This window comes from Peromyscus eremicus, chromosome 3, assembly GCF_949786415.1.
Source record: "Peromyscus eremicus chromosome 3, PerEre_H2_v1, whole genome shotgun sequence".
In the NCBI taxonomy this organism is placed as follows: domain Eukaryota; kingdom Metazoa; phylum Chordata; class Mammalia; order Rodentia; family Cricetidae; genus Peromyscus; species Peromyscus eremicus.
Genome location: NC_081418.1, coordinates 16,622,919 through 16,650,888, shown reverse-complemented (window position 1 = coordinate 16,650,888; position 27,970 = coordinate 16,622,919). Strand labels below are relative to the sequence as shown.

Genomic DNA, 27,970 nt, shown 5'->3' with positions numbered 1-27,970 from the left:
AGCAAACAGACAGACCCGCCGGGCGGGAGGCGGTCGCCGGGAGCTGTTGGACAGCAGGGTCCACCCCCCCGGGCTGTCCCACCCAGCAGGGTCCACCCACCCCCGGGCTGTCCCACCCAGCAGGGTCCACCCACCCCCGGGCTGTCCCACCCAGCAGGGTCCACCCCCCCCCCCCCCGGGCTGTCCCACCCAGCAGGGTCCACCCACCCCCGGGCTGTCCCACCCAGCAGGGTCCACCCACCCCCGGGCTGTCCCACCCAGCAGGGTCCACCCACCCCCGGGCTGTCCCACCCAGCAGGGTCCACCCACCCCTCCGGGACGCGTGCCTCCGCCAGCTCACAAACGCCAGAGGGAGGCGGGACTCGCCGAGCCTGCGCCGCCTCCGTCGCCACAATCAGACATTCGCCGCGCGCGCGCCCCCTGCCGACCACGGGGCGCCGCAGGCCAGGCTCCGCAGCGGCACTTAGGACTGCCAGGCCAAGGCCAGGTTCGGTTCCAGCCTCGATGTCCGCAGCACCTGCAGCCCTGAGCATCCCCCTCCCTTCCCGCTCCCAGCCTGCGGCTTCTAGTGATTGCATTCTGTCCCACGCGGCTGTAGCCGCCGCCGCCGCCCCGTGCTCTTCTTCCCACACCCGTGGAAGCAATTTGTTGATGTCACTTTCTGTGAAAAAGTCCTGTGGTGACCTGAATGTCCACATCTTTCAGACAGGTAACAAATTACCTTGTATCTTTAGCTTTACTAATACTTGTTCAAACAATTTGGATTTGGTCTTGCTTATCTAATTGGCAGTGTGTTTTTATTTTTATTTTATTTTTTTATTTTTATTTATTTATTTATTTATTTATTTGGTTTTTCGAGACAGGGTTTCTCTGTGTAGCTTTGCGCCTTTTCCTGGAACTCATTTGGTAGCCCAGGCTGGCCTCGAACTCACAGAGATCCGCCTGGCTCTGCCTCCCGAGTGCTGGGATTAAAGGCGTGCGCCACCACCGCCCGGCTGGCAGTGTGTTTTTAAATGGGACTTAATGCTCAAGAGAACGGAGATTTTCTCAAATACGTTTTTAGAGTTTTATTTAGGTGTATATTTCAGCTTTTACAACATTTGTGGAGGAGGGTACATGTGCTGAGAGGGAGGTGCACAAGGGGAGGGAGACTCACGTGTAGAGGTCAGAGGGCAGATTGTCTTCAGCCTTCTCCTTCTTCCGGGTGGGTCCCAGGCATCGAACTCGGGGTGTCAGGCTTGGCAGCAAACACCTTTCCCAGCCAAGCCATGTCCCTGGGTAATTGATGGCAACTCCTTCAACTGAATACTTTCCAGTCATTAAAAAGATTTTTTTTTTTTTTTTAGGTACTTGTTTCAAATAATCTGGTTCACTGCCATAATGGAAATGTTAACAGTCTACACTACTGAATAAGGTAGTCACTAGCCACATGTGGCTACTGAACACCTGAAATTTGGCTGTGACTAGAGTTGACTTGTATTTTACTTAATTTCCATTGGAATAGCTACATGTTGTGAGTGTTTACCTTATTGGAAAATGATACCATATTAAGCTCTCGGTGTCGTCCTCATTCCCTGGGGGAAAAAGGCATGAGTGAGATTACCAATTGTTACCTCCAGGAAGCTGTGGAAGACATCTTATTTGCTTTTCCAGCATCTGATTTTCCTATGGAGTGGCCTGTCCCTCTCTACCAGTGGTTCTTAACCTGTGTGTTGAGACCATCGGAAAACACGGATATTTACATTACAATTCATAACAGTAGCAAAATTATAGTTATGAAGGAGCAAGTAAAGTGATTTTACCTTGGGGGTCACCACAACCTGACGGTCGTATTGAAGGGTCGCAGCATCAGGGAGGCTGAGAACCGCTGCTCTATACAACAGATCTATAGCATCTGTGATTGAGCCCAAGAGGATGCCACCTCAGGCATAGGCTGAAGCACGTAGCACGACCTAAAAAGCAGCCTTGTTCCGGTTCCTGGCCACAGTCATTGGTTCAGGCTTGGGCACGTGACCTAATTTAGGCCGGTATAAGAGAAGCTTTGATCTCCAGCTCACTTAGCCTCACACTGAGATACTGCAGTCCTTGTTTTTTAAAATGCTTTGCGTCTTCTAAAAATGCTCTTGTATTTCACAGTGTAAATGTACCGAATACCGTGAGCTGAACACTTTTAAATGGTTCAGATTAAGGCAGGGCCTGATGATCGGTGCTGGAAGTCTAGCACCCAGTTCAGATTAAGGCAGGGCCTGATGATCGGTGCTGGAAGTCTAGGCATATGAGAAAACAAATCTTTACCTTACAGCATCCACAGTACAACATCTGCATGGATCAGATAACTTAAAAACAAACATGGCTGATTTTAGAATTTGTGGTCTCCCTGTTCTTTGGCCTCACTTCTATCAACCATCATTCAGTTTGGGTTTCCTCAAGTTACCAGTTTGAGTGGATCCTCTTTATTCTGTGGAATCCTGTTACCGAAAAAGAAAAGAAAAGAAAGGAAAAGGTTTTTTAATTTAAAAATATTTATTTAATTTCCCATATCACCACCACCCATGCAATATGTCATGACTATGAGTTATTAAATTTTATCTTTTAGGAAACCAGTGCTATTGGGTGACTATGGCGTTCTGTGGAGCTCAGTCTTCTGAAGGTCATAGCATGAATAATTCTTGAAGCTTGGGCATGTAGCTCAGTGGTAGATTGCTTGCCTAACATGTGTGAGGTTGAAACCCTGCAAAATTTTTTCTCAATTAAAAAAACTGCAAAATATAGTCATGTATGTTGGTATATTTCTATAAATCCAAAGTCAGCCTCGGCTACAAAAAATAGATATAGGTAGATAGATAGATAGATAGATAGATAGATAGATAGATAGATAAGACATTGTCCAGGTCTTTCCCTTCCTTGGTTAGCATTACTCCTGGCATTTACTTTACTTTTTGAAGTTATTATGAATTGATTGTTTCTGTTTTATTACATAGCAAGCTCATTATAGAGATCCAGAGAATTTACTGATTTTTCTGGTGTCTTTAGGGTCTTTTAAGTCTTCAATTATATAGTTTGTAAACAGGGCTAATTTAACTTCTTACTTACAAATGGTGTGTTAGCTAGTTTTATTTCCACTTGACACAAGCTACAGTCACTGGAGAGGAGAGTACCTCAATTGAGAAAACGACTCCATAATCCAGCTGCAGGCAAACCTGTAGGGAATTCTCTTAATTAGTAATTAATGGGGAAGCACCCCAGCCCATGGTGGATGGTGCCATCCCTGGATGCAAGTCCTGGGGTCTATAAGAAAGCAGGCTGAGCAGCCATGGGGAGCAAGCCAGTAAGCAGCACCCCTCCATGACCTCTGCATCAGCTCCTGCCCTCCAGGTTCCTCCCCTGGGATTCAAAGGCAAAACAGATCCTTCCCCACTTAAGTTGATCTTGTCACAGCAATAAAAAAAGTAACTAATATTTTCAATTTCTTTAGGATTTTTCTTTTTCATGACAGGACACTGAACTTTGCCACATGCCTTTTTTGGATCTATTGAGATGACCATTAAATATCTATCCTCAAATCTGTTTATATGTTTTATCACATTTGTTGATTTATATTTGTATCTGCTGAACCAACCTTGCCTCTCTGGGACGAAATCAACTTGGTCATGACACATCTTGATGTGTTCTTGAATTTAGTTTATAAGTATTTTATTGAGAATTGTTGTGTCTATATTCATCAGAGTAATTGGTTATGGTTAAAAGTTCCTGCACAGCAAAGGAAACAATAACCACAATGAAGAGAAAATACCAGCTGTGGTGGCTTGAAAGAAAATGGTCCCCAAAGGGAGTGGGACTATTAGGAGGTGTGGCCTTGTTGGAGGAAGTGTGTCACTGTGGAGGCGGGCTTTGAGGTCTCATATATGCTTAAGATAGTACACAGTGTCTCAGTTCACTTCCTGTTGCCTTTGGACCAAGCTGTAGAATTCTCTAGTACCACGTCTGCCTACATGCTGTCATACTCCCAGCCGCCACACTCCCCACCATGATGACAATGGACTAAACCTCTGAAACTATAAGCTGCCACCTCAATTAAATGTTTTCCTTTATACGAGTTGCTATGGTCATGGTGTCTCTTCACAGCAGTAGAAATCTTAAGTAAGACACCAACTTTATATAAGACAGCAAGTTAGTAACTAGAATATGTAAAGAACTGCAAAAATTAAGCATCAACCTCCCCTACCACACACAAATATTCCAGTCAATAAACATGCCAATCAACCAATGAAGAACTCTCAGGAGAAGACTAACTAAGACTCCTAACTCCTACACAGACATACTTGGATATCCATGTTTGTTGTTACACTATTCATATAGCTAAGAAATGGAACCAGTTTAAATGTCCATCGAGAGATAAATGGATAAAGAAAATATGATTCATATACACAATGGACTTTCATTCCACCATGCAGACAAATGAAGTCATAACATTTTCAAGAAATGGATGTAACAGCAAATCATTAAGTTCTGTGATATAATCCAGAATCATATGCGGATTATTGATTTTAATCTGCATGTATGTATAATATGTGTGTATAAGTGCAGGTTATGAAACTAGAAAGACAACCACAGAGGAGAAGGAGAGAATTTAAGGGTTGGGGAGGGGAAAAAGCAGGAGGGGAGATATTGGAATACACGTAGCATGAGAGCAGAGGAGGGGGGTCAGATAGGTGAGGGTGGGGGAGAGACTATGAGAGGGGGTAAAAAATAAGAACAAAGTATGTGGAGCTGGCGGTGTAGCTCAGTAGAGCGGCTTGCCTAGCATGCACAAAGTCCTCGGGATCAATCCCTAGCACCGTATAAATCAGACATGGTAGCTCATGCCTAGAATCCAAGCACTCAGGAGGTGGAGACAGGAGGATCAGAAGTGCAAGGGTATTCTGAGCTACATAATTCAAGGACAGCCTAGGATACATGAGACTCTATCTCAAAAAATGAACAAATACGTGAAAATGCTGTAATAAATCTCACTAATATGTATGCTAGCCTAATATCTAATTTAGACTCTCTGTCCCCCACAAAAGCCGGGCATGATGACACATGACTTTAATCTCGGTACTCAAGAAGCAGAAGCAGGCAGATCTCTGTAAGTTTGAAGACAGCCTAATCTACATAGTGTATTCTAGATCAGCCAGGGCTGCGTAGTGAGCCTCTGTCTGAAAGATAGAAAGAAAGGAAGAAAGAAAGAAAGAAAGAAAGAAAGAAAGAAAGAAAGAAAGAAAGAAAGAAGAAAGAAAGAGAAAGAAAGAAAGAGAAGAAAGAAAAAGAAAGAAGAAAGAGGGCAGAGGGGGGATGGAGGGAGAGAGAGAGAGAAGGGAAGGAAGGAAGGAAGGAAGGAAGGAAGGAAGGAAGGAAGGAAGGAAGGAAGGAAGGAAAGAAGAAAGGAAGGAAGGAAGGAAGATTTCAGTGCAGTATTAAACAGTAGAAATGGTGAGGTCACTCACTCTTTGATTCGAATCAATCCCAAAGGAAAAATTTCAAGACAGGTTTTCACTGTGTGTGTTGCCTAGTAGGAAATTCTTCTGGGATCCTGGCAGGTGTGGCCTCTGGGGGTATTTTGAGCTGACACTTCAGAATGAGGATTGGCTGGGAGGTCCTGGGGGGTATCCAGAGGAGGGAGGAAAGCAGGGTCTTGCACCAGGATCTGCTTAGTCCCCTGGCAATGGGTACAGAGAGTGAGAGGGGGCCACATCAGAAGGTTTGCTATAGAGCTGAGGATGAGAATGGGGATCGGACTTGTAGTCATGGAGGGAGAGGTGAAGATCTGCAGTTAGCCTGCTTGCTTCCCTGGTCAGAGTGTCCCGTGGGTTCCTAGGGAACGCCTGCAGGAGTTGGAGTCTGGGGACAAAGCAATGAGTGGGAGGAGGGGACTTAGGTGCAGAAGATCTGTGTGGTCCACTGGAGAGGGGAGCCACGGTGGGGGCTAGGAGGGGAAGTGTGTATGGGGGTGGGTGTGGGGGGGGTGGAAGGTGGCCACAGCTGGTGGTCTGCAGAACAGAGCTGGGGATGAAACTGGGGGACTGGATTTGGAGAGGCTGAGGGAGAGGTGAAGATACGCAGTTAGCCTCGCATGTGTAATTTCAACATCTTTATTACGCTTATTTTAATATCAACATCTGTCTTGTAGGTTCATAGGAAAAAAGTACATAAAAAAGTAGAGGTACAGTCTTGAAGCGGTGGAAGAGCTGCCAGTCAATACAATGTCTGAAGATGAGAATAACTTGGAGCCTGAAGGAGTCTCTAGATCCGAGTTACTGGAGGAGCCTGGATTTATTGAAGAAACACCAGAGTTCTTAGATGAATCTTTTCCGTACTTGGGAAGGAGAGAATCCAATCAGATTTATGAAGAAAATCCTTTAAAGGGCCTAGAACAGCCAACAGCTTCCTCTTCAAGCCTGCTTAACAGAGATGAAGAGAAAAAGAAAACAGTTCCGCTTTCTGATACCAGCATAGACGATGTCACCCCACTGTCAAAACCAGAATCACCCCAGGGCTCCGTGTCATCGGAGATGGTGGAAACTGAAGACTATGCACAAGTCATATTCCCATCTGGGGACAAAGTTAGTCCACAAGCCTCTGAAGAAAGTGAGGAAGAACTGGACTCAGAGGAAGATAACTTTACAGTTAATCTTGAGGCCAAGGGTTTACAAGAATTCCCTGTGGACCTTTTAAGAGTCCAATATGTAAAATATCTATATTTAGATAAGAATCAAATAAAAACTTTCCAAGGGGCAGATCCAGGGGATCTGCTAGGACTTGAGATTCTGTCCCTGCAAGAAAATGGACTGCCATTAATTCCCTTGGAAATTCAGTTGCTTCACAATTTAAGGATACTAAATGCCAGTTACAACCAGATATCATACATACCTAAAGAACTATTACAACTTGGGAATATGAGAGAACTCTTTCTAAATAGTAATTATATTGAGGATTTACCTTCTTCTGGCTTGGAAAATCTTGCAAATTTGGAAACGTTAAGTTTGGGTAAAAATAAGTTAACACATATACCAGAGTCTCTGTCTAGTTTGAAAAACTTGCAAATTCTTAATCTGGAATATAACCATTTAACAATATTTTCTAAATCCCTTTGCTTCCTTCCAAAGTTAATTTCACTAAACCTTACTGGAAACATGATAGGCAGTTTGCCTAAAGAAGTTAGGGAGCTGAAAAACTTAGAACAACTTTTAATGGATCATAATAAACTTACTTTTTTGTCTGTGGAAATTTTTCAGTTGCCCAAAATAAAAGAACTTCAGCTAGCTGACAATAAATTGGAAGCTATTTCGCCTAAAATTGAGAATTTCAGAGAACTCAGACTTCTTAACCTTGATAAAAACTTATTGACAAACATACCAAAGAAAATTTCCCACTGTGTAATGTTGGAATGTCTTAGTCTCAGTGATAATAACATAGAAGAGCTTCCTAGAAAATTCCATAGGCTTAAAAATTTGAGACAACTTCATGTAAACAGAAATAAAATGATAAAAATGGCTGAGGAAATCTCGCATCTTAGTAATATAGACAGCCTGGAGTTTTCAGGCAATCAAATCACACATGTTCCGATTGAAATAAAAAACTGCAGAAAAATAACCAGAGTTGAATTAAATTATAACAATATAATGTATTTCCCAGTGGGGTTGTGTGCGTTACCGTCACTTGACTACTTGAGTTTTAATGGAAATTATATTTCAGAAATCCCTATGGATATATCTTTCAGTAAGCAGCTGCTTCATTTAGAGTTGAATAGAAACAAACTCCCCATATTTTCAGAACACATATGTTCTCTCACAAATCTTGAATACCTGGATCTTGGTAGAAACCAAATAAAGGCAATTCCGCCCTGTATCTCTGCTATGGTATCACTCCATGTGCTCATTCTGGCTGGTAATAAGTTTGCAATTTTCCCAAAGGAACTGTGTGCTTTAAAAAACCTGCAAGTACTTGATATTTCAGAAAATCAGTTACAGAAAATAACTTCAGAAATATCTAAGCTAAAAGGGATCCAGAAATTAAACTTATCAAGCAATCAGTTCATACATTTCCCTCTTGAAGTGTGCCAACTTCCAACACTGGAGGAGCTGAACATAAGTCAGACAAGTGGGAAAAAGGTAAGAGTGCTCTTTTGGGCATGGAGACTAGAGGAATCTCAATCTGAGGCACATTGTACATGTGTCCTGACTAGTTTTATGTTAACTTCACATATGCTAGAGTCATCAGAGGAGGGAGCCTCAATTGAGAAAATGTGTCCATAAGATCCAGCTGTAAGGCATTTTCTTAAGTAGTGGTCAAAGTGGGAGCCCAGCCCACTGTGGGTGGTCCTGGTTTCTGTAAGAAAGCAGGCTGAGCAAGCCATGGGGAACAAGACAGTAAGCAGCACCCCTCCAAGGCCTCTACATCAGCTCCTGCCTCCAGGTTCCTGCCCTGTGTGAGTTCCTGCCCTCACTGCTTTGGATAATGAACTGTCCTATGGAACTGTGAGTGAAGAAAATTCTTTCCTTCTCAAGTTGTTTTTGGTCATGGTGTTTCATCACAGCAATAGTCACCCTAACTAAGACTACATGCAAGTGCTTTTATGTGTATTTTAAACAGGTGAAATGCTCTATGTTTGAAAACATGGCTTAGAGACACACCTCTCTATACAAAAGCTTTACAGGACATTCCATTCAAATGCAATGTGAAAAAGCAGGCGATTTTGTAGATTCCTTTCTATTTAGACCACTGGGAGATTTTCAAAATTGTATGTATGTTGTATATTTATGCATTCTTGTAGGTGTGTACATGGATGCATGCGGGTGTACGTAGGTGCACTCAGAAGCCAAAGGTGTCTTCTTCAATTTTGCTCTGTTTTTTGTTTGTTTTGTCTTTGTTTTTTTAAACAAGGTCTCAGTGTGAAGCCTTGGCAGCCCTGGAACTTGCTTCATAGACCGGGTTGGCCTTGAACTCACAGAGATCAAGCTGTTTTGTTTCTTCTTTGATTACTGGGATTAAATGTGTGTGTCACCATACTCATTGTTTCCACCGCATTTTTTGAGAAAGTCTCTCACTGAACCTGGATTTTATGGATTGGCTAGACTAGTTGTTCAATAAATGTGTCTCCACCTCAACCCCTCTGCACTGGGGTTATATGCATGGTCCCAAATTTCCAGTGGGTGCTGGGAATTCAAACTCAGACCTTGCCGCTTGCAGGCACTCTATGACCGAGTCATCTACTGAGCCCCTGTTGTAAGAAGTTGTAAAGTTTGTGTATAATAGAAACACATTGTTGAGTTGGAAATGTGGTTTCATGGTAGCAGCTGACCAACTCATGTGTGGCTCTGGGTTTGATCCCACTACCAGCATGCATTGCTGAAAATCTAGAAAATTGAGATGCTAGGAATTATTCCACAGGCATATCATAATAAAACTATTAGATATTGCTTTAATGTACTTTTAGTCTCTTTTTCTTATATAGGTTTATAAGCAGTTATAAAAAGACTACAAATTCAATTTAAAATTTTATTCTACATAAGTATTTCTCCTTGGTAGAACTTAATAATCTTCCCAATAACCTTTATAATAAATATATGATTTATGTAACTAATCCTCTGTTAAGCATTCAGAAATTTTCTTCATGATAATGCTTTAATGAATTTCTTCATAAATATATTTTTATATTTCAAGCTATTTTCTTTGGAAATTACTCCTTAAAATTGACAGATTAATTATTTCCTTATTTATTTATTTACTGAGGTGCTAGGGATCAGACCCATACCTCTCACATAGTAGGTGAGTTCTCTGCTACTAAATTATACCTCAAGCCTTGGAAATATTTTTTTACTTTTTAAAAAATTACTGCTGTAACCTTAGACCTCAATAAACACAGCTATCATCTGACTATTTTTAATGCTGGATTATTATCCAAAGCAAAATTCCTCAAAATCTGTTCTTAAAAATCTTCCTTTTTGCTAAAAAAGAATCTCTCTGATCTATGGCTGGAGTTATAGCTCAGAACCAAAGTTATGTGGCCTTTATAATGTCATACCTTCTATGTAATACATTTTCAGCAAGTGTGCCAACAGTAGTCATGTGTGGCCCACGCAGATGGGATGAAGAGGGAGACACATTGTAGTAGAGTTGCTTTTGAACTAAAACATACATTTTGGTTCTTCAATATAAGTACCAGCTAATTTGACTAGTTTACAGTAAGTACTTAGATTCTCTCTTGCTGTGCTGTGTGACTCCTCTAGACTATGTCCCTAACTGTGACTCCTCAAGACTATGTCCCTAACTGTAGTTGGAATTTTCTTTGAGCCACCAACCAGCTTCCAAATAAAGGCACAGAGACTTATTAGTAATTATGACTGCTCAGCCTTAGTTTAGGCTTGTCCCACTACCTCTCATAACTTACTTTAACCTGTTTCTCTTCATCTATGTTTTGCCTCAGGGCTTTTTTCCTTTCTTTCATTCTGTATTCCTACTTTCCTGCTGGCTGGCCCCGGTGTCTCCCTGGCATCTCTCTTCTTTTCTTCCCTTTCTTCCCCTAGCCTAAATTCCTCTTCCTACATATTCTCTTTGCCCACCAGCCCTGTCTATCCCTCCTCTCTCTAGCTATTGGACATTCAGGTTTTTATTAGACTAATCAGATGCCTTAGGCAGGCAAGATGAAACAGCAACACACCTTTACCTAGTTAAAAAATATTCTACAACATAAACCAATGCAATATATCTTCACCGAGTTAAACAAATATTCCACAACATAAACCAATGCAACACATCTTTACCTAGTTAAATAAATATTGTTTCACAACATCTAACTCTCTCCTTTTTATTAACTACTTCTTTGACCTTGTCACACCTACTCGTCACACACATAATCCCTAGCACTCTAGTTTCATAGTTGGCAATTTCCCCTGGAATTTCCAATGTCATTTTCTCTGTCCTTGCCCATGTTCAGCATGTGTTTTATGCCCAGTTTACTCCAGCAACTTCCTTCCCTGTGCTGACTTATTTTTCTGTTTTATCAAGCCTTGTCAAAGTCATCAGACTTCATTCCAGGAGATGATTCTTTTTTAAAATACTTACTTTATATGTATGAGTGTTTTGCTTCAATGTATGTGTAAGTTCAAACCTGCTTGGATCGCATGGAAGCCAGAAGAAGGTGTTAGATCCGTTGGAACTGGAATTAAAGCTGATTGTGAATTGCCTTTTGGGCACTGAAATTAAAACTTGAGTCCTTTCCAAGAGCAGCAGCAAGCACTCTTAACTGCTGCATAATCTCTCCAGTCCCATAGGGGACAGATCTTAATGTGTTCTATTGGGCATGGTGGTACATGACTGCAGTCCCAACACTCACAAGGCTGAGGTAGAAGGATAGCAAGCTAAACCTGGAATACAGAGTCATACTCTGTCCAAAAAAGGAAGGAACGAAGAACAGAAAGAGGAAAGAAGGAAAGGAGGGAGGAAGGAAATTCAGGATCAAAGTAGTTGCTGAAGACACCAGTTAAAGTCTTTACAACATCATTTCAAAAGTCTTTAGATGGTGAAACATTTTTTAAAAGAATCCTTCTTAAGAAGGATATTCTATGTGGTTGAAAATATGACTTGGGTGGAATGGAGATAGAATAACTAAAGGATTAGCTTATTTAACAGTTGATCAACAACCAACCAACTGAAGAAGATGGGTCAGGTTAGTCAGAGAGCTTCCAGAGCAAAGTGGGAGTTGCTCAGCAGGACTCTTCTTTCAACAGCAGCTCCATCACCTAGAGCTCTCACTTTCTCTGATAAACACTGAGAAAGCATTTAAAGAATATCTAGCCAGGCATGGTGTCCATGTCTTTAATCCCAGCACAGGGGGGCTGGAGGCAGAAGCAGGTGGCTCTCTAGGAGTTTGAGGCTAACCTGTTCCAAGACAGCCAGGCCTACATAGAGAGACACTGTCTCAAAGAAAATTAAATGAAAACTCCAAGAATATTTGTTTGAAGGAAATTCAATGACAGGCCTGCCCACCTATGCTGATCTTATTTGTGCTACATAAGCTTGGCCCTCAGTCTTGAGTAGTCTTGCACAGTCTTGCTTACTTACATATTTCTCTGAAGTTCTTATCATTCTGCATACTGGGTACATCTTCAATAGTCATATTTATGCATGATGTTTATCTTGCTTTAATATGCATCAATCCTCATTCTTGTGTGTGTGTTCTTGTGATGTATGTGTTGTGTGTGTGTGTGTGTGTTGTGTGTGGTGTATGTGTGTGATATATACATGTATGTAAGGGTGTGGATGTTTTGCTCTCTGTGCTGAGAATAAGATAAAGTGTGACTGAGTAGTTGGACAAACTTCAGCATTAGCCTTAGAGAGACAAGAAAGACAAGAGTGGGTGGTGGTAGACTGAGCTGGGACATGGGAAGAAAGTGGTCTCTAAGCAACAGGCCTAATTAGGGAGCACCAATCAGACCAGGAGGTACTTGGTGCTACACAAAAGCTTGAGGATTTTTAGGATGTGAAGTCACAAAGAATCTGCGACAGGACGAAAGTATCTCCTTAGAAAAGGGTTAAAACAAAACTCTATTCTTCCACTTGTTTTCAGGGGGGAAATGTAATGATACAAATATTTATAGATTTAATAAAAGCATGATTGTTAATTGTCCTTGCAGTTAACAAGAATTCCAGAAGATCTGTGTTATATGACTCAACTCAAAACACTCGACATCTCGAACAATGCAATCAAAGAGATTCCAAGAAATATAGGGGAGCTGAGCAGTCTGGTTAGTCTACTTGCATACAACAATCAAATAAGTACTCTTCCACCATCCTTTCTGTCTTTAAAAGTTCTACAGCACCTAGACATCAGAGGTATGTGTCAAGCATAATAAGCAATAAGTAGAATCTGTAAGTAGAACATTGATGTCTAAATTGCAGTTTTGCTGAGAATGTCAGACAGTGCATTAAGTTGGCATCAGAGGAAGAGGGGCACACAATGTTTTTCCCAATTACAGGAAATGAGCACAAAGCTGAAGAACTGGTTTCTTGCCTTGAAAAGAGCCCTAGAGATGCAAACAGAAGGAAACAGGAGAAATGGGGGCGGGGCAGCTTTAGGTAGGAATGGGGAAAGAGGGCAATACAGAGAGAGGCAGAAGCATATGTAACGCTAAGGGTGCTTGAAGAAGACATAGGGATCATATATTATGTTTACTTAAAATTACATGTAATATATGTGTATACATAGATATATAGTTTAGATGAAGTTATGCTATTTGGGGTGATAATGCTCCCCCAAAGAGCCATGGACTGTCTAACTAAAACAACAGTACCAGGTATACGAAACAACTTTTTTAATTTTTTTTTATATTTTGCAATACAATTCAGTTCTACATATCAGCCACAGATTCCCTTGTTCTCCCTGCTCCCACCCCCCTCACCTTCCCCCCAGCCCACCCCCATTCCCATCTCCTCCAGGGCAAAGCCTCCCCTGAAGACTGAGATCAACCTGGTAGACTCAGTCCAGGCAGGTCTAGTCCCCTCCTCCCAGGCTGAGCCAAGTGACCTTGCATAGGCCCCAGGTTTCAAACAGCCAACTCATGCAATGAGCACAGGACCTGGTCCCACTTCCTGGATGCCTCCCAAACAGATCAAGCCAATCAACTGTCTCACCCATTCAGAGGGCCTGATCCAGTTGGGGACCCCTCAGCCATTGGTTCATAGTTCATGTGTTTCCATTCGTTTGGCTATTTGTCCCTGTGCTTTATCCAACCTTGGTCTCAACAATTCTTGCTCATATAAACTTTTGTAGCTATTTGTCAGGGGAGCCCAAGAGAATTCCAAAACCATCACTGTGAACTATTGCCATCGTCCTTAATTGCTTCCCAGAATTTGAAGTAAGACTATTGCTCAAGACACCACACACTTTGGACACAGGACTTGGAAGAGTCGAGCTGGAAGAGACCAGGAAGCCTTCTCCCTGAGAACTAGCTCTCATAGTGTCAGAAAGTGTTATCCAAGTTGTCAAGGGAGAGGAGCAACTGCTAGTCCTACCCAGCTGTAAAGCTTATGAAACACAAGAATGACTGGACCAGCAAGATATCCACAAAGGTCAATAGTGGTGCTTTCACCTTTGAGGTAATTAACAGTTACCTCATTGGACTTAAGGCCCACTCAACATGAGGAGACTCATGCCTAGTACTGGACACCTATCCAACTACCAGTGACTATCAGAGAGGAATGTCCAGTCTTGCCGGTTTCCTAAACCAATATCATTTGACTTTTTTCTAAATACTTATCCTTTCACTACAGATAAATGTAGCTCTAATCCTAGTCAAAGCAGCTCCTTTTTGCAACAGATGGAGACTATTACAAAAGCCCACAACCGGTCAGAATGTAAGGAAATAGTGACTGTGGGGTGCCCAAGCCAGCTGATGCATCTGTAATGCAACACTTACACCCAAGGCTAGGGGAAACTGTGGAAGGGGGGCAGAAAGACTCTCAGAGTCAGAGGCTTAGGATGTCTCCTAGGCATGATGGAAGCAGCACCCATGAGCTCCTAATGATATGGCTGCTTGAAACATTATGGTTGTCCAGCATAATGACAAACTTAGTTGACATTTCACTGTAGATGGGAAATTCCACATGGCCCCACCACTGCGTGAAAAGCTATAGGTTATCAGTGACTACAGAGAGGAGCGGGACCTATATTCTCTATGGACAAACTCCCATATAGGTTGTCCAACCCCAAATAGACACAGAACATATAAACAAAGCCAAATGGACTCAGTAGGTTACATAGACATCTATACCATGCTCATGCATGTACACACGTGTAATAATAATGGAAGAGATCATGAATTTGGAAGAGAAGACATGGCAGGAGTTGGAAGTGGGAGAGGGTAGGTGGGTGTGATGTAGATGCAGTACTTACATATGAAGTTCTCAAAAAATAAACTATTAGAAAAGAAAGAGAAAAAAAGGAAACAAAATACAAACAAAAATTCTCCAGAGCCTTCTGCTCCACCGGAGACTAGAATTCCCAACTGGAAGTACATTCCCTGGAGATGCTTGAGTTAGGACAACATCAAGGCACAATGGCCAGGGGCATTGTACCTGCTCTTCAGACTGGGGCATGTCTCTGTTGTTCCACATAGAATTAGAAAATATTAAAAGCCCACTCTGTCAATCAAGCTCCAAAGAGAAGCTGTGGTGGTGCAGATCAGTGGAAAGGCTGTGTTTCAACACCGCTTCCCAAGTTCCAGTCTGAATGCAAGCCATTTCTAGAAGTGCTAAAGAGAGCTAATGTTACCACAGAGGTACCAATGGCAGGAAGCAGTTTCTACCTGACACTGGGGAAATAAATGAATGGACATAATATTGACTCTTTAGATCAGTTGTTCTCAATCTTCCCAATGCTGCGACCCTTTAATACAGTTGTGGTGACCCCAACCATAAAATTATTTCCATTGCTACTTCATGACAGTAATTTGCTACTGATGGTACTGTAAATATCTGAGTCTTTCAATGGTTTGGTCATGACCCACAGGTTGAGAACCACTGCTTTAGACTGTAATGATAGAATGACCAAATTTTAAACACAGAGCCTAATGTAGTGGTTTTTAACAGATGCTGTCATCTCTGCCCCCAAAAGATAGACTAGCAAATGAAAGAAAAGTAGATGGGCACATCATACCCAGGGAAGACAATTCCTCAGGGACGCAGCCCAGTGTTCTTCACAGTCTACAGCCTTGGTGCTGCTGTCTTTACTTCCTGCCCTCCCAGATAGCCTATCAGCTGGTTTTGCTGGTAGCATTATAGCTGTAGTCTACAGCAGCATTGGTTCTGATGCTTAGCCCCTCCACCAGAGCAGCTATTAAATATTTGAATAGTATCACTGTCTACATTGCCCAAACAGAGCTCTGAAAGGATCCTCAAGCTATGTCTTTGTTTCTATTTATTTTTTCTCTTTTTTTGAAGTTTGGCATACAAAGTAATGAGCTTTCTTGTGGAATTTCATACATATATACCTGTCTTAATTAGGGTTTCTATTGCTGTGAAGAGACACCATGACCATGTGACACTTATAAAGGAAAAACATTTACTTGAGGTGGCTTACATTTTCAGAGATTTAGTCCATTATCATCATGGTGGGACACGGTGGCATATAGGCAGACATGGTGCAGGAGAAGAAGCTGCGTGTCCTTCATCTTGACTTGCTGGCAACAGGAAGTTGTCTGAGATACTGGGCGTGGCTTAAGCATATATGAAAGTTCAAAGCCCGAATCCACAGTTCCTCCACCAAGGCCACACCTCCTAACAGTGCCACTCCCTTTGGGGGCCATTTTCTTTCAAAGCACCACAATAGCATTATATTTTATATTATTTATATTTTATATTATTGCCCCCCCCTGCTCCCCCATGCTACTGCTCTCCTCTTGCCAGCCCCCCTTTCTACTCCCATTACTACTCTGTTACTCTATTTTTGTCTTCCCTCTCCCCTCCTGTAAGATCTTTTCCTCTTCCTCATGGTTCTCTTGTTACTTTCATCACAGACACACACATATGTGCATATGCATGCACATGTACACACATACACACACACACACACACACACATTTAAATCTAGAGTCATGGGGCTGGAGAGTTGGCTCTGCAGTTAGGAGCACTTGTTGCTCTTGTAGAGGACCCAGGTGCGATTCCTAACACCCACATGGCAGCTTATACCCACAACTCCAGTGCTAGGGGATCCAATGCCATCTTCTGATCTCCATGGGAACCAGGCAAATACATGGTATATATACATACATGCAGTCAAAATACTCATACACATAAAATAATAAAGTAATTAAAAATTTAAATCTAGAGTCTGCATATGAGAAAGACATTGCTATTCTGACTGGCTTACTTTAACTGACATAATGATCTCCATTATTCATTTTTCTACAGATATCATAATTTCATTTATCTTTTTATAGTTAAATAAGATCCTATCTTATACCCCTGGCTTATCCATTCATCTCTGGATTGACGTCTCAGTGGGTTCCATTTCTTTTTTTTTTTTTAACTGTAAAACTGAGCAGTTTTTATTTTTCTTCCCAATGTAATAAATACCCCTTCATGACTGCAGAGGGTGAACAGCTTGGTAGTAGTCACAAAAACCACAGTGATGGTGTTCTGCTAAAGGTGGGTAGTCTTCAGTAGAAGTTACTATCAAACCAGCAAGACTGCATTTATGCACCCATCGTTTTCAGGATTGTTGGTAACCTGGGCATACTTTCCCCAAATAACCTTGCCTCCTTGTGTCACAAGGCCCAGCTCACTCACGTTCACTTCAATAACTGTACCTTTGGTGATCACACTCAGAGTTGTATATAATGGGGATGATGGATTCTTTTTCACACCAAGTATTGGCAGGCAAAATGTAGCTTTCAGCTCAGGATGTGTGACATGGGCTTTTTTGAAACGCAGGCCCATTGGCCTAATGAGTCTTTCATATTTAGGAGGTTTTCTTGTAAAACCATCACCAACAAAGCAGACTTTAGTAACCATCCTCTTCCATGCCTTCTTTTTTCTTCTTCCTGTTCAAATAACTTTCAATACTTCTGTTTCGCCTTGGGCACAAACTTTGGGTAGAGGGACTTCCCATTTTCCCGCCTTCTCTTTCCGTTTCTGCTTAATCATGTTGGAAAGTACTTTTGCTCTAGACTGTCCCTCTCTGTCCAGCAGATAGGCAGGTACTGCTCCCTGTGGGGTCTTTTCAGAACACGCCCGATCTCGTCTGATCTCGGAAGCTAAGCAGGGTCGGGCCTGGTTAGTACTTGGATGCGTTCCATTTCTTCACTTCTGTAAGCAGTGCAGCAGTAAATACTAACAGACCATGATGTGTTAGCTGAGGGTCCTCATATGTGTCAGCAGTATTCCTAGTTCAATGGATGGCTTTTCTTTGTTTTAGCTTTTTTAAGGACTCCCAGCACCACTGATTTCCATGGTGGCTGGCCACTTTATATTTCCACCAGCGGTGTATAATAGTCCCTCTTTCCTCACATCCATTTGTTGCTTGAAAAAAAAGTATGTTTACCAGAGTATGATATCCAGATGGAAAGAATGCATATTGCCAATCTGCAGCTCAATAGATTTTGAAAAACTGAACAAACCCATGTTTGAGAACATGGATCAAGAAACAGATGAGTCCCACAAAACCACCCTGCTTTCATCCATTAGTAAAACTGTAGGAAATCAAAGATAAAGAAAAAAATCTTGAAAGCAGCCAGAGAAAAGTGATTCAAGTAATCAGAAAGGATTAAAACACAACAAATAGAAAAACAAGTAGTAAAATGTTTTATCTAAATCCAACTATCACACCTGCTAAGCAAGTGCTCTACCACTGAGCTACAGCCTCAGCCCTTAAATACAAGCGTGCTTATAATTGAACATTCGTTGGTTAAACACTCTAACTAAAAGACAGAGATTACTGGAAGGGATGAGAAAGATGTAGCTATGAGCGGTATGCTTCAAATATAAAGGCACAAGTAGGTGTTGTCTACCAAGATGCACTTCAAAAATGACACCACCAATGTGTTCAAAATTAATTTACAGTGAAGATGCTCCACGGAACAGTAAACATCTCCAGCAATAGCTGTAACACTTTGTATTCCTACAAGTAATCAATGAGAGTTCTGTTGCTCTACCTCAGCAGTATTTGCTGTTGGTGGTGATCTGGGTTTGACCATTCCAATAGGTGTCCGGTGGTATCATTGTTGCTTTAATTGATGAATGAGGTGAAGTGTCTGTGTGTATACTTGTTTGCCATCTCTATGTCTTTTGGTTAGGTATCTGTTCTGAACTTTAAAATATTTCTCAGTTGTTTGGTTATTGTTAAATGTTAAATATTCTTTGTATAGTTTGAATAGCAGTCCTTTATCATATATATCTGTTGCAAATTTTGTGGTTCTATTTTTAGATGTAAGTAGATTTGTACTATGTGTAGCTGAGTGACTTTCCTTTATTCATAACTCTTGAGTTTCATCAGGCTTCTGGTGTCGATGGATTGCTCAGCACTTTTAGCCATCAGCTATTATGGTGGTTATCCTTGGTTGATTGTCTTCTTAAACTGGTGAGAAGCAGGACTTGTATGAGATTACAGTCACTCTATAAACTGGAGCATCAGCCAGAGACTCGTGGCTCTGCTCCCAAGTTTCCTTACATGGCCGGTAGAAGCAGCCTTTGGTTCTTTGCTGGGTAACCCTGCTCATGACTCAAAAACTGTTTTTTTCCAGAGGGAGTCATAGGAGAGAGCGAGAGACAGAGTGTGCTGACAGAAAGAACAGTGTGGTTGTAAACTTAATTTGGATGCCAAATAATATTACATCTGCTCTGTTCTACTAATCACACAAACCAGCCCTGGTTTAATGTAGAGAGAACAAGGTGAGTCGAATAGAAGGAGGAGGGACTCTCTGAGGACCAATAGGTAATCCTGAATCTATTCAAGCGACTGAATTTGGAGGTAAAACTTTTCCACACAAAACTGCAGCTACAGATGTTTTCACTGCTGGTTTCTATGACATATTTATAAAAGAAACATGTTGACTTAAGAATTATTTTAAAAGGTCCTTGTTCTCCTGGTGTCCTCCACCCCCTCTGGCTCTTTCAGTTCTTTCTGCCTCCTCTTCTGTGGGGGAGCTGTACATTTGGAGCTGTACATTCCAAGGCACCCTCTCTGTCTCTCTGTGTCTGTGTCTGTGTCTGTCTCTCTCTGTCTGTCTCTCTGTCTCTGTCTGTGTGTGTGTGTGTGTGTGTGTGTGTGTGTGTGTGTGTGTGTGTGTGTATGTGTGTGTGTGTGTGATTTCTGGCTGGGGGTTTCTACATTTATTCCCATCTGCTTCAGGAGGAAGCTTCTTTAATGTTGACTGATAAAGCAACTGATCTATGAGTATAGCAGAATATCACAAAGAGTCATTTTATTGACATTTTCATTAAGATCAGTGGTATTTGGTTTTACCCTAAGCCTCTGGATTATCTCTGGCTCTTGATCACACCCAAGTAGTGTCAGGTATGGATTATATCTTGTGGAGTGGACCTTAAGTCAAATCAGACATTGATTGGCTTCTTCTACAAGTTCTGTGCCACCATTATCCTAGCATATCTTGCAGGCAGGACAGATTGTGGGTCAAAGGTTTTGTGGATGGATGGGTTGGTGTTTATGCTTCTCTTTTAGTAGCTTGCAGAGTACCTTCCAGCACCAAAGACATTAGAACATAGGGGTGAAGGCTTCATGTAGGCACCATCTTGACTTCTCCATGTTCAATGAGCTGTGTGGGTGTTGTCCTCAGCAATGGAGCCCCACTATCGGTTTACAGAGAGCAATCTATTGTCTTAGCAACAACCTGGTTGTTTGGGGGTCCCCTTGACCAACAACTCAATTGAATGCAACCCAGTCCTGGTACTCGTAGCCCTGTTTGGTAACAAGAGATGGCCATTTGGGGCTCCATCTCCCCCATTATTAGGAGACATCATTAAGAGGTCATCACCTTCATAGGTTTTAGGAAGTTCTCACTGCACTAGACTTCCATATCCTCCCTCAAAAGCTCACTTCCAGCTGTCTAGAGTGTAAGAGCCAGAAGGAATGGAGGACACCAGGAGAACAAGGCCCCCTGAATCAACTGAGCAAGGCTCACATGAACTCACAGAGACTGAACAGCAAGCACAGGGCCTACACAGGTCTATACCAGGTCCTCTGCATATATTACAGCTTTCAGCTTAGTATTTTTATGAGACTCTTAAGTGTGGGAACAAGTGAGTCTCTGATTCTTGTGTTGTCTCTTGGGCTCTTTTCCTTCTGTTGGGTTGCCTTGCCCAACTTTGATGTGATGGTTTTATTTTATCTTATATTTTATTTGGTTATTATCTCCTATAAGCCTGAGGGAGTGGATCTGGAGAGGAGAGGATGGCAGTGGGGAGGAACTATAATCAGGATATACTGTATGAGAAAATAATCTATTTTCAGTAAAAGGTAAAAAGGAATTACTTTTAATTAAATTGAGGCTAAAACACTCTTCAGTTTATACAGTGAGGCCATTGATATTTCCAATAGTATTATGAGACAAGTACAACACTTTCAGAAACTTATGGGTTAATTTCTTGCATGAACATTGATATAAAATTCATCAACAAATTAAGTAAATTAAATCCATCAATATATAAAATAACCTATCATAATTATGTGTGAAATGCACACTAGAAATGCAAGAATGGGTCAATATTAAAAAACTTGCCCCTCGTAATTTACTATATCAATAAGCCAAGGAAAAGTAACATGAACTTCTCACCAGATACTAAAAGAAGCAAATACCATATGACAAAATAAATTAAATCCCATTCATGACTGGACAGTCAAACAAAAGAAAGGGAAAAAAGCCCCAGCTAATGCAAGAAGATAAGAAAGAAAGAAAAAAGAGTCAGGTGTCCTGGCACACAATTTTAATCCAAGGGCAGATGGATCTGTAAGAGTTTGAGGGCAGCCTGGTCTACATAGTAAGTTCCAGGATAGCCAAGACTATGTAGAGAGCTCCTGTCTCAAAAAAGAGTATATGTACAGTTCAAAAGCAAGAGGGCCAAGTTGGTTCTGACAACAGAGACATTGACTAGTAGAAACCCCAACAGGTAACAACAGTAGGTGAGGTAGCAAGGTGGGCACTGAAAAAGTTGTTAATGCTAACACTACTAATGTACAAAAGTTCTGCATATTATTTATAACTGATTAGAATTGAATTTTAAGCACTCTTCTAAGGCATGGTGGCTCATGCCTGCAGTTGTAGTGCACAGGAGGCCAAGGCAGAAAGTCTGCCTCAAGTTTGAGGCCAGCATTGGTTCCATACACATAAACTCTAAAACAAACAAAAAAGGTAATGTGTTTAAGTACTATTCTAAATGGTACAAAACTCATAAGTATCTATCAAAGCATATGAAAGATCTACAGAGAGCTGTAATCATGGATGCAATATTTAAGTAGTATTAGATACTGGATATCTCAATATGGATGTTTTGTAAATGCTTTCTAAACTTGTATGCAAATTCAACTGAATTCTAACACAAAAATCTCGGCAGTACATTTTAAAAAACAAATAAAATAATAAAGTATTCTTAATGTATATAAACTGCCAAAGCAACTAGAATAACTGAAACAACAACTTTTAAAAGAATGGAGCAGTTAATTCATGGAACCCTATTTCAAGGCTTCTGCAAAGTTCCAGTAATGAAGAGAGCATGCTATCGTCAAGACAATAAATGTGATTATTAGTGGGATAAAGTAGAGTCTAGATATAGACCCAAGCCCATATAGGCAATTGACTTTTAACAAATGCACAGAAGTAATTCAATAGAGAATAATATTGTCAATAAATGATATAAGCTAGGTGTCCAAAAATCCAAAGGAAAACCAAATAAAAACAATTTCAACAAAACTTTCATCATAAAAAAACTCAAATGAGTCACAAATCTAGCCATAAAGCTAAAAGTATAAAAATTTGTAGATAAAAACTGGAAAATATTGACAAAAATTTCTCAGCTACCATATTAACATTGCAACTGAGAACTGGGAATATGGTGCTTGACTGGGGTGTGTGAGGCCATGAAAATAGAAATCAATCTAAATAACCAACATTAGATTTCAGCAAAATGTGAAACCCTGGCTTTAGGAAGAGAAGTTTTTTTAAAAAAGAATAAATAGAAAAACCACATACTTTATAAAGTAATTGTTGTACACATACAAAGTAACCATGCACTCCACATGCATGTGTGCGCCTCGTCCCCCATGGGGGGGGGAGAGAGAGAGAGAGAGACAGAGAGAGAGAGAGAGAGAGAGAGAGAGAGAGAGAGAGGAGAGAGATTGGAGAGAGAGAAGAGAAAGGAATTTCAAAAAGAAATCAAAAGCTGAGAATACAGTTTAATGGTAGAGTTTAATTATGTACCTGCTTAATATAGGGAAGTCTCTGAGTTAATCCAACACTATAAAAAAAAAGTCAACTCAACCAAAATGGGTATAAATGTTGAATGGATCCTTTATACAGAATTACACAAACAGAGGCAACACATAAGCAATGCTGGGTAGCGTTGATTTTAGAGAAAAGCAAGTTCACACATTCACTCTATAACCCAATGTCACTAGCAGAAGAGCTAAAGCCTGGCAAACTATGAACCACTGAAATGTGGGTGAGAAAAAAAAAAACAACAATAAAAAAAAAAAACAGAGCTGGGCGGCAGTGGCACAGGCCTTTAATCCCAGCACTCGGGAGGCAGAGCCAGACTGATCTCTGTGAAATCCAGGCCAGCCTGGTCTACAAAGTTAGATCCAGGAAGGCACCAAAAACTACACAGAGAAACCCTGTCTCGGAAAAACCAAAAAAAGAAAGAAAAAGAAAAAATATTGGCAGGAATGCAAAAATGGTATAAGCATTTCGAAACACTGGTCATTTCTTATAAAGTTAGGTTCACACTTACCATATGACCCATCAGTCAACCTTCAACTATATTTTTCACTTAAGTGCAAATGTACAGAATGGCTTTATCCATAATCACTCAAATTAGAAACTTCAGAGCCTCCTTCATCTAGTGAATGAATAAATTACTGACATCTGTCATGGAATACTTATTAACAAAAGGAACAAGGCCATTGAGGAATAAGAACGTTGGTGATTCTCAAGTGGCAAGTGAGAAAAGTCAGGATCTGAGTATTATGCATTGTGACTTGTATGTGCTACACATGCATATTTTGTATGAATCATTCTAGTTTTTATAATGTATTTTATTCCTCCCTTCTCTGCCCTTCTCTGTCTCCCTCCCTCTCTCCCTCCCTCCCTCTCTTGCTCCCTGCCCCCCTCTCAGAATGACTAGCCCTGGATACTGAGTTCTTTTTCCCCCCTCCTTTTTGTCCGTGGTGTGAGGATGGAAGCCAGGGTCTCACAAGCACGAGACAGGTGCCCTCCTAACACCGCATGAACTGCTTCAGATCTTGATTTCTTGATACCACTCTTCAGGAAGAGTGACAGGCCTTCTTCTCCATGTGTAACTAACACAAATAAAATACACGAATAAGAGAATGGCAGCACACTAGTATGAGATAGCATTAGCCGACGCTAAAGCACCACCAACTCCAATGTCTCTGTGAATCTAAAATTATTTCAGCTAGGATGGCAGTCATTAAGAAAAAGAGTAACAACAAATTCTGGCAAGGATGTGGACAAAAGGAAAGCCATGGAAGTCAGCAGGGAGCTTTCTCAGAAAACTGAAACCTGATCTCCCGTGTTTACACAAAGACTCCAAGTCAATGCGTTACAGACACACCTGCATATCAATGTGTATTGAGCGGTGTTCACATGAGCAAATTTACGGAACCACCTAGGTGACCAACAACAAAGCAATGATAAAGAAAATATGAGATATACTCAAAATAGAGGGGTTTTCAGCCATAAAGAATGAAGTCATGTCATTTGCAGGAAATGAACACAATGGGGGATCATATTAAGTGAATTAAGTCAGTCTCATGCAGACAAATAGTATTTCCTCCCATGTGTGCTTCCTACATAAATACAAAAAGTCATGCATGTGTGAAAGGAGGGACACTGTAGAGTACAAAGAGGACAAAGGGGAGGGAGGGGTAACAAAAGGGTTAGGACATACCCGATACACTTGTATAAAACTCACTTTTTAAAAAGTTTATTTTAAGAATGATAATACCTACTCTGCAAAGCCAGTTGTTGTACTGTAAGAAGATAGCCTCTGACTTCATTTTGCCATGCTAGGAGACCAAGGACCCACAGTGGTTTTTAATATATCCTCCTTTTCTCTCCTAGAATGGACACTTTGGAACTGTCATCACTGTGAGTGTCCTTGGACACCTTTCCAGGACAGTAGACCTCTGCATGCATAGTTTCTGTCTCTGCAGTTTAACTTTACAGACAGGAGTAATTCCTTCCCATTTTTTCTCACTAGGAAACAGTCTGACAGCCCTGCCTAGTGCTATCTATAGTCTTTTGTCGTTGAAAGAGATAAATTTTGATGACAATCCTTTGTTGAGACCACCGATGGAAATCTGTAGAGGAAAACAGCTGCATACTATCACACAATATCTCCAAAGAGCAGATGAAAGAGACGGTGGGTGATGAGTGAGGACCTATCTTCATACATTTTCTGCTATCTGTGCAGTAAGGGAGCTTGCTTTGGTTGGAGACTTTGAGCTGGCAGTCACAAACTATCTCCCTTTTTCTGAAGGCTAGCTGTTTGTGTTGATTATTCAACGCAATCATGGGGGGTGGATTAGAACATCTTCAGCTGTTCCTCAATCATTTTACCATGTACCATATCTACGTAACCAAGAGAATATACCAGGATAAGCTAATGACAAAGCTGTAGTAAAAAGTACTGTCCTTTGTAAGCCACACTGTACACTATGCTGCCGTGTAGAAGCTTTCCTAAGATTTGAGCCTCACTGATAGAAGAAATTTGAGAGAAAATTAAGTCCCACTGGCTCTCTCCTTTAACTCACTATAGGCTGACTATGATAATTACTACACTCAAAGGTAATATTTCTATAAAATAGAGGTCTCAGGGTTCCAAGTGTCTATGTGGTATTTCTATTGTGGATAGAGAAAGGTGGTTGAGTTACAGGACTGAACCTCCATGCTAAAGCTCTGTTTCTCCAGTTCTCAAAGAAATACCATTCTTGCTGCTCTACTTTTGACAGAGAAAGTGCAGCAGGCAATGACAACATCTCACAGATTGGAGGAGGAGAGCAATCTGGAAACTTACCACATCTCTGTATGCTTTAAGGAGACTTTACCCTGCAATTTTGATCCTCGATGAAGCTGGGAGAAGTAGCCTGGGAAACATATTTATTCTGAAGTTAACAAGGATCACAGAGTCCCTTCTGAGCATTTATTAAGCAATTCTGTTTTCTTTTTATCATTAGCATGAAATCTAGTCTGAGGAAGTAACAGTGTATGTACAATTTCTCAAAATGAAAAGGCCATAATGTATTTGAGATATGGAGCATGGGAGATCCTTAATTCTTGAAAATTCTCAGTGTTCTAGTTAACAAAGGTGACTTTAGATTACACTTTCTAGAAGCTCTGGCCAACAAAGACATATCTACATAGCACTATCTAGAAGATTTTTTATTTTAAAAGGCACTATTGGGTTTGAAAAGATGGCTCCGTGGTTAAGAGCATATGCTGCTCTTGCAGAGATTCTGAGTTCAGTCCCCAGCACCCATGTTGGTTAGCTCACAACTGCCTGAAATCCCAACCCCAGAGGATCTGATTAATACCTTTGGCCTCTGTGGGTACCTATACTCACATGCACCTGCTCCCCCCAAACATACTCTTATATATATTTTTTGAGATATGATCTTTCTGTGTAGTCCTGGCTGTCCTGGAACTCACTATGTAGACCAGGCTAGCCTCAAACTCACAGAGATTGCCTTCCTCTGCCTTCCCAAGTGTTGGAATTAAAGACATATGCTACCATGCCTAGCCTTAAACAAACTAAAAAAATAACTAAATAATAAATTATTTTAATATGAATATGCATCTATATGCCATACTTACAACAGATGATAGTTTCTCAAAGTAGTTAATATAAAACAGCCAGAATTGAAGGAAGGAATCAAATTCATTTCAAATCCAGAAAAAAGTAAAGAATTTGGAGATCACTGTCAAGTTGCTTGTAAGATTCTTTTAAAGCAGCCAATTTAGGCTGTAGGTCTCCTTAGATTCTAGAAGTAACAGGATGGGGAGCACAAACTGAAGACAGTTCAGCTCTACATTGTCATTTTCAATTTTATTCGACATATATGTTTGATAAAAACAGAAGAAAACTAAATATTAACTCAAAGTATCTTTTTTTTCAAAATAAATAACGTTTCTTTTACGTTCAAATGCAGAGAAAATCTTAGAGAAGATATTCAGCATAGTTGCCAACAATATCAGTGAAATAAACTTTGAATTTTTGCAACAAAAACTAAACATGACAAGCTCAGAAAGCATCAGCTCTGTAAGGAAGTAAGTATGAATGGCATTTGGTACGAATGCATGTTCACCCCTGCGTTTATATGATCTCGATATGAGAGTCTTGAAATATTTACATTAACGTAAACTCTACTACAGATGGTGGCCTTTCGCCTGTCCCATATCTGCCATCCTTGCTGGGCAACCGTACCATGTAATGGCGACGAAGGGCTGTGTGAGATGAGCTGCTGGGCTTGTAGTCCAGCTGGCTTCCTGGCCTTCAGTGTGTCCTTTTCTTTCTCTCTGCTCCAGTTTCTTCCGTGGTCACATGAATACACAAACTTAGAAAGTTGTCGTGAGGGTTAAGTGAGGCCAAGCCATAAAGTATGCATTTTATTGCATTGGGTTATAGTAAATAACCCACAGTGATTATTGTCTTAATAGTTGAATGTAAGTTGAAATGTAAGCTTTTTTTTATAATGTTTGCTTCTGTGTGTCAGGCTCATTGTAAATGTTCATATATACTGTCTTCAGTTAAATGTAGTCTCACATAAATATGGAAAATTAGTTTGAAAACTTAGACAACCTTTAAGGAGCTTAAAGTAATGTTCATGGCTGGTAATTAAAATAATTGTTATTTAAATTTTCACAGTACTACTCCATTGTTAAATGAAAGAATCTACCAAGCCTTTGTCAAGTGGAAAGCAGATCAGAACGTGTTACTCACAGCTACGGCCTTAAGAGACCAACTTGTTCGGGGACTAAATATGATTGGTGCCTACGACATAATGGATAAGATCACAGCTTTGAATCTTTATACAAGTGCCATCAAACTCTAGCCGGTGGATCCGAGTAGAAGCTGAAAACTTACGATGCACTCATAGAATATGGTACAAGGGAATTATTTGCATACAGTGTCTCTTTTTTTGTTTCTAGTAGTTATTTTTTTCATTTGCGTGCGTGAACATGTA

At 40.9% G+C, this 27,970-nt stretch overlaps 1 protein-coding gene, 1 long non-coding RNA gene and 1 pseudogene across 3 annotated transcripts in view; 1 reads left to right on the top strand and 2 right to left on the bottom strand.

Moving 5' to 3' along the window:
* The window catches only part of LOC131906644 (uncharacterized), a 44,761-nt gene extending 42,965 nt beyond the window's left edge, over positions 1–1,796 (bottom strand). The window contains exon 1 of the long non-coding RNA XR_009378171.1: positions 1,614–1,796. This is a non-coding gene — a long non-coding RNA (uncharacterized LOC131906644). The remainder of the gene's footprint in view (positions 1–1,613) is intronic.
* On the top strand, positions 391–27,930 carry Lrrd1 (leucine rich repeats and death domain containing 1). Of its 2 annotated transcripts, XM_059257323.1 has the most exons (6): positions 391–709; positions 6,170–8,150; positions 12,675–12,873; positions 24,988–25,149; positions 26,936–27,053; positions 27,652–27,930. In XM_059257323.1, the coding sequence occupies exons 2-6, from the start codon at positions 6,243–6,245 to the stop codon at positions 27,836–27,838; spliced, it is 2,574 nt and encodes an 857-aa protein (XP_059113306.1). In that variant the 5' UTR covers positions 391–709; positions 6,170–6,242; the 3' UTR covers positions 27,839–27,930. The 2 variants fall into 2 exon arrangements, with proteins under 2 accessions (XP_059113306.1, XP_059113307.1); XM_059257324.1 differs by lacking the exon at positions 6,170–8,150.
* Positions 17,103–19,253, bottom strand: LOC131905552 (ribosome biogenesis protein NSA2 homolog; annotated as a pseudogene).
* Positions 27,931–27,970: the final 40 nt, after the last annotated feature.